General features: G+C 52.6%; 1 protein-coding gene across 1 annotated transcript; it reads left to right on the top strand.

The window, feature by feature from the left end:
• The first annotated feature begins 1,004 nt into the window (after positions 1-1,004).
• On the top strand, positions 1,005-3,572 carry Nudt18 (nudix hydrolase 18). Its single transcript, XM_005355589.2, has 3 exons — positions 1,005-1,276; positions 2,200-2,413; positions 2,624-3,572. Exons 1-3 carry the CDS (start codon positions 1,115-1,117, stop codon positions 3,217-3,219), a joined length of 972 nt encoding a protein of 323 aa, XP_005355646.1. The 5' UTR covers positions 1,005-1,114; the 3' UTR covers positions 3,220-3,572.
• The last annotated feature ends 3,308 nt before the right edge of the window (positions 3,573-6,880 follow it).

The raw sequence follows: 6,880 nt of genomic DNA on the forward strand, positions 1-6,880 counted from the left end.
AGGTACACAGAGCCAGCAGGAGGGAGGAGGAAAGGGCTAGGATGGGGTGAGGAGCCCAGACTTGGCCTGCTTTGTGGATTCCTTCCAGCTGGCCCTGCCTTCCTGTCCTGAGCCGAGGTTAAAGAAGCTCAGAGGAGGAAAGGTCAGGCTGGGAGAGAGGACAGAGCTGGCCAAAACAACCCACACCCTGTTCCCCATGGCTAGGCCCTGCATGCTGGGTAGGAGGGCACCACCCCTGCCCTCTAAGGATGCCGTCTGCTGCAGACGCCTTGAAACTACACGGCAAAGGCTTTGAGCAGGGGGAATTTGATAAAGGCTGCATTGCGGTCTCCAAGCTCTTTCTCATCTCCCCCCCCCACCCATCCCTTTCCTTCACCCCCGGTCCTATCCCACCTTGACCATACCAGCCCTGTCCCATCTCTCCTCTGAACCTTGTCCAATCACATAATTTGCCCAAACCAGTCCTGCAGCTGACTTTTCAAATGTCTGGGCCCATCCATCCACACAGATCAGAATCTCCAAGGCAACGTTATGTACCCCGGCCACTTGAAGTTCAGAACATTTTAACGAAGTCAGAAAGTTATTTGGGGTCTATTTCTCTCCAGTTCTTCTCTAGTTTGTTTATGATAAAAAAAAAAAAAAAAGCAGGACAGTGGGAGCTAACGACGGAGCCTAGGCTTCCGTAATGTCATCAGACGCGTGACGCCACTGACCCCGGTCGCGATGGGGTTCAGCACCCTACAGGCACGATGACAACATCGTCGGAACCCGCGCGGACAAATGCGTGCTGGGTGAATTAGCTAAGAGCAGGGGAAAATAAGGAGTGAGCGACCAGTCGCTGAAGCCCCAGAGAGGCGCGGGGGTTGGGGGGGATCAGAGGGAGGGTCCTCGGAGCCCCGCCCCCTCGGTAACCGCCGTGAGCTGGCCAATCCGGGCAGTCCGTGGTGACGCGCAGCCTATCAGCAGCCCGGCCTCTCCTGGAGGTTCCGCGTTAGGTTTGGCTCTCCAGTCAGGGGAGGGGGCTTTGGGCTTAGCGACCCACCGCAGCCCTGGTCCCCGCCGCCTGCCTCCGGGGGTCTGGCAGGTCCCGGCTTGCCACCTCCCTGGAGACTTGATGGCCTCGGAAGGCCTGGCGGGGGCGCTGGCCACCGTGCTGGGGGGTAAGGGGTTGCTGGTGCAGAGCTGTGACTCGGAGCCGGCTGGCAAGCCGCTGTCGCCCGTGCGGCTGCGGAAGAATGTCTGCTACGTGGTGCTGGCCGTGTTCCTCAACGAGCAGGTGAGCGTCCGGCCGTCGGCCTTCAGCTGGTCTCGGGAGCGCGCCGCCAGCCCCGGTGGGAACAGGCGAGCCAACGGCCGCTGCCTGTGCGTGGCGCTTCCCAGTGTTGCAAAGCACTCTCACACTAGCCGCTAAGCTGAGCTCGTCCTTATAGACTATAAAACAGAGGAAGAAGCCGAGACCCCGGGGCGGTTTGTCTCATCCTCCCTCCCCCTCGCCTCCTCTAGGAGAGGCCTGCAGTACACCTCCTTCCTTACCAGGAGTCTGGCACCATGTCTGGCTTACTGAAGGGGTTTCCTAGACCCTCCCGGCCCCACCGTTAGTAATAGGGAGCTTACACGTAGGTCTCTGACCCTCTGAGAGTATCTGTCTGTCTGTCTGTCGTTCTGTCTATCTGTCTATCTATCTATCTATCTATCTATCTATCTATCTATCTATCTATCTATCTATCTATCTATCTATCTATCTATCTATCTATCTGTGAATCCCTCTGTACAAGTCTATCTGAAAACATCTGGCCAAGTAGGGGTAGGCAGTATGGGAGCAACTCAGACCCTAAAGTGGGGACAGGACACAAGCTGATTTTAAGTCCTGTGGGGAACAAGAGAGCATCACAGTGGCGTAGATATGAGTCAGTATTGGAGTGGTGGCAACCTTTTAGGGCCTCCTTGAAGCAACGCCCAGGGACCTCAGCCCTTTCCTACAAACAGAAATCCTTTTGAATCCAAAGTCGTGTTACAGCATAGAGAAGGCTGCCACTGCGCTGAACCACAGCGGACTCTTGAGTCCCGACGACCCTGCAACCCTGAAGGTGTCTACCAAGAAGGAAGCTTTGGGCCACCATCCATCCAGCTAGGGGCTGCTCTTTCTAGAGCCCCCAGACTGGCTGGGTAGGAGTGAAGATTGTCTCGCTTTTCTCTCAGGATGAGGTGTTGATGATCCAGGAGGCCAAAAGAGAGTGCCGGGGAGCATGGTACCTCCCTGCCGGGAGAATGGAAGCCGGGGAGACCATCGTGGAGGCCATGCAGCGGGAGGTGAAGGAGGAGGCTGGGCTGCTCTGTGAGCCGGTGACACTGCTGTCTGTGGAGGAGCGGGGTGCCTCCTGGATCCGTTTTGTATTCCTTGCTCGGCCCACAGGTATAACCTACCTGGGAGCATTCGGGCACTTCCTCCCTTTCTTCTCCTAAGCCAGTCATACTGTGGCTTCTGTAAATTGCCACTGACCTAGTACAGGCTGAGAGCTGGGGGGGGGGGGTCCTCCACCTGGAATGCTTGGTGGCCCCTCTTCTCTCTCAGACTAAACACTTCTCATGCTGGCTCTCTCCTCATCCCCCAAATCTCCCCTAGGTGGAGTTCTCAAGACTTCCAAGGATGCAGATGCTGAGTCCCTACAGGCTGGCTGGTACCCACGGGTTTCCCTGCCCACTCCACTTAGAGCCCATGATGTTCTGCACCTGGTAGAGCTGGGTGCCAAATTCTGCCAACAAGCCATGCACCCTCACATTCTGCCTCAAGAGCTTCCCTGCAGTGTGGTCTGCCAGCGGCTGGTGGCCACCTTTACCACAGTCCAGTCAGTGTGGGTGCTGGTGGGCTCAGTGGGGACACCTCACTTGCCCATCACGGCCTGTGGCTTCACCCCTATGGAGCAAAGGGGTGGCGTCAAGGTGGCCATCCTGCGGCTGCTACAGGAGTGCCTGACGCTCCACAATCTGGCCGTGGAGACCAAGGGGCTGCTTGGGCTGCAACACCTGGGCAGAGACCACGCAGATGGGATCTGCCTGAATGTGCTAGTGGCCCTGGCTTTTCGGAACCCAGGAATTCAAGATGAGCCCCCAAAGATTCGGGGTGAGAACTACTTTTGGTGGAAGGTTTTAGAGGAAGACTTACAAAAACAGCTTCTACACAGACTCCAGGAATCTTCCGTCATCCCCCTGAGCAGATAGAGAGGCGCCGGCAGTGACAGCTGAGCCACCACCCTCCCTCTGTGGGCTGGAAAGAGACTGGCGATCAGAGATCTCAGTGCACTGTGTGCAGGGACCCCATGTGGAGCCCAAGGGGAGAGTGCCTTGAATCCAGTGCTCAAGGGTTTCCGTTGTTCTCAGGGTACACAATGCTTCTCTCGAGATGGCGAGGAGCTTTTTGAGCCCCAAATGGCACCATCTTATTTCTTTGTCCACTTTGGTGAAAGTCACATGTTGATCCATCCCTTAGGAACGTAGAAGGGGCTGGGACGTGGCAGACTCGTCCTTCAGGGCAGAGCCCTCATTGCTGAGTAAATTGGTGTTGTTTAACTTGCCTTCTTGCCTAAATGTGTGTGTGTGTGTGTGGAAGATGTGGGGCCACGGTCCCACCCCCAGTCATCCAGGTCTTTCCTCCTGATAGACACACTCATGTTATGCAGGGGTGTAGGGCTCCTAGGTTGGGCAGCGCTGCTGACTGAAGCCTCAACCCACCCGGGCTCTCTTTAGCCTTTCTGTCCTGCTGGGGTAGGTGTGGGACTTTGAAGTGACCACACCCCTAATAAAAACACAGCTCAGACCAGTCCAGGTGTTGGAACAGTTTGGTCTGGTGAAATTGCGTGTGGGGACAAGAAAGAACTGAGAATGACACCTTGGCCTCTCAGCCCAAGCTTCCTTCTCTTTGAGCTTCAGGACTCTGTTTTGGTTTGGTTTTGGTTTTTTTGAGACAGGGTTTCTCTGTGTATCTTTGACTGTCCTGGAACTCACTCTGTAGACCTTGAACTCAGAGAGATCTCCCTGCCTCTGCTGGGATTAAAGGCGTGTGCCACCACCACCGCTCAGCGAGTTTTGTTCAAGCCCTTTCCTCAGTTCACGCAGCCCAGACTGACCGTGAACTCTTATAAAGTAGCTGGGGATGCCACTGAATTTCTGACCATCCTATGTCTGCAGAACTCAAGCACTTTACCAACTGGCTGGCATTCCCAGGGCATAACAGGATTCTGTTTTCTTGAGATAGAATCCACTCATACAGACCAGGCTATCCTCAAGTTTGTTGTGATCTTCCCACCTCTGACTCTTGAGTCCTGGGAATACAGATGTGCTTCAGCATGCCAAGTGACATAGTATATTATTATTATTTTAATATATTTGATGAAAACTTGGAGGCTGGAGAGATGGCTCAGCAATTCAGAGCTTGTACTGTTCTTGCGGAGGACCTGAGTTCAGTTCCCAGCTTTCACACTAAGTGGTTCATAACCACCTATGACTCCAGCTCCAGGCGATCCAACCCCCTCTCTGGCCTTTGTGGACACTGGAACTCAATGTGCACATACCCCTCTATAGACACACAATTAAAAATAAAAATGTTAAACAGAAACCAAATGGGGCAAAGGAAATGCATCATCTGTTGCTAATCATTGGAGACCCACTTGCCTCTGCGTCTGTTGGGTGCACCACCGCCCCGCTGGTAGGGCATGCCTTTAATCCTAATGTTCAGGAGGCAGAGGCAAGAGGATCTCTATGAGTTCCAGGACAGCCTGGTATATATTTGGACAGCCAGGACTACAAAGAAAGACCCTGTTTCAAAAAAGTAGAACAAGAAAAATGATAAAGTTGTTTCTATTTTTTTTTTTTCATTTTTGTGGCGCTGCAAGTTGAGCCTAGGGTCTCACACGTGCTAGGTAAGCAGGCTACCTAATGGTCCCAACTAGCACCAAAACCCTTTTATTCAGCTCAGGGCCCCTCCTCCAGTTCCTACACAGAGAAGGGCTATTTAGCCTGGTAATTTTCAATCCTGGGTACACATCCCCATCCCCCGGAGAGTTCTCAGACAATGCTGTCCACCCACTGTACTGACTAAGCTGCTGAAGGCAGCTGGGCGCTGGCACTTTTATTTGTGTGTGTGCACACATGCGTGCTCATGTGCAGAAGCCAGAGGAGGATGCTGGGAGTCCTGCTCTGTCGATTTCCACTTTATCCCTTGAGACAGGTCTCTCATTGAAACTGGAGCTAGGCTGGCACCCAGCAAGCCCCAGTGATCCTCCTGTCTTCTTCACCCACAGTGCTAGGGCTCCAATGTGTGTGTAGCCAGACCCCCCCCCCCTTTTTTTTTACTGGAGTGCTGGGACCTCAAACTCATGTCTTTGTGAATGGTTTCTCTCACCCACTGAACCATTTCCCCAGCTTGGCACTGATATCACAAAAAGAACCTGGGACAGTGGTTCCCAACCTTCCTAATGCTGCGACCCTTTAGTACAGTTCCTCATGTTGTGCTGACCCCAACCATAAAATTACTTCATAACTGTAATTTCATTACTGTTAGGAATTATAAGGTAAATACCTGCTTTCCTATGGTCTTAGGTGACCCCTGTGGAAGGGTTGCTGGACCTCCAAAGGGATCTTGACCCACCAGTTGAAAACCGCTGGCCTAGATTTATTCTTGAAAGAATATTTTCTTCTTTTTAAATTTTTTTTATGATTTATGTATGATGTATACAGGGTTCTGTCTGCATGTGTGTGCCTGCAGGCCAGAAGAGGACACCAGATCCCATTACAGATGGTAGAGAGCCACCATGTGGTTGCTGGGAATTGAACTCAGGACCTCTGGAAGAGCAGTCAGTGCTCTTAACCACTGAGCCATCCCTCCAGCCCCTTGGAGGAATATTTTAAGATTTCGTTTTAATTCTGTGTGTATGTCTCTATGTGTATGTGCATGTCAGTACAGTGCCCTCCGAGGCCTGAGACATCAGATCCCCTGGAGCTGGAGTCTAATGTTGGTGCTAGGAACCAAACCCAGGTCCTCTGCGAGAGCAGTGTGTGTTCTTAGCTAGGTCCCACCTCTCCAGGTGATTCTCCCATATACCACTGGAGCCCTGCTGAAGCCTGCTTCTCTAGTCTGAGTGCCTGACCTCTAGTACTCCTGATGACTCAGAACACCCATTTTTCCATACCACTTTTTCCCTTAAGACGAAACTGGGAGTTGGACATCAGGAGGACGAGGCAGAGAATTACCATCCAGTTCAAAGCCTACCTGGGAGCGTGGCCCTCTCAAAAACTCCAACCCACCAAACGAACATAAAAAGCAGTGTTAAGGATCGAACCCACGGGTTTTAGGCGTGTTAAATAAGCACTTTGGGTTGTTGAGACAGAGTTTCTCTGTGGAGTCCTGGCTGTCCAGAACTCACTCTATAGACCAGGTTGGCCTCAGAGATCTGCCTGCCTCTGCCTCCTGAGTGCTGGGATTAAAGGCGGGCCACACCACTTCCCAGCTGATTAAGCACTCTTGTCTCTGACCTATACCTTCAAATCCCCTCTCCAAACCAAGTTTTCATCAATCCCAATCATAACTGACATGGTCAAACAGCACACAGCAACACACAAGATGAGACTTGCATCCATGCCCTCCCACCGCCTGACGACTCTTGCTGGAAGGCTCAGTTGGAGGTGAAGTGAATTGAAACAACGTTGCTCAGCCAAGAGTCAGTTCCGGGCTGGTGCTGAGGAGTATCAAATTTGCAATGTCAGAACTCATTACCTCCCACCTCCAGTGCTGGAAAAGGAATTGAGTTTGTCTTCCTTGGGGTGAAAGACGGGCTGAAAGGGGCAGAAAATCTCTGGGAAGAAGACAAGCTGACTGAGGAACGGT

The sequence above is a fragment of the Microtus ochrogaster genome, chromosome 17 (genome assembly GCF_000317375.1).
Source record: "Microtus ochrogaster isolate Prairie Vole_2 chromosome 17, MicOch1.0, whole genome shotgun sequence".
NCBI classification, from domain to species: domain Eukaryota; kingdom Metazoa; phylum Chordata; class Mammalia; order Rodentia; family Cricetidae; genus Microtus; species Microtus ochrogaster.

Excerpts from the sequence above, each read along its gene's own strand:
- Nudt18 (XM_005355589.2), top strand. The coding sequence starts at position 1,115 with ATGGCCTCGGAAGGCCTGGCGGGGGCGCTGGCCACCGTGCTGGGGGGT. Across the intron at positions 1,277-2,199 it reads CCGTGTTCCTCAACGAGCAG|GATGAGGTGTTGATGATCCA; the intron begins GTGAGCGTCCGG and ends CTTTTCTCTCAG. Across the intron at positions 2,414-2,623 it reads ATTCCTTGCTCGGCCCACAG|GTGGAGTTCTCAAGACTTCC; the intron begins GTATAACCTACC and ends AATCTCCCCTAG.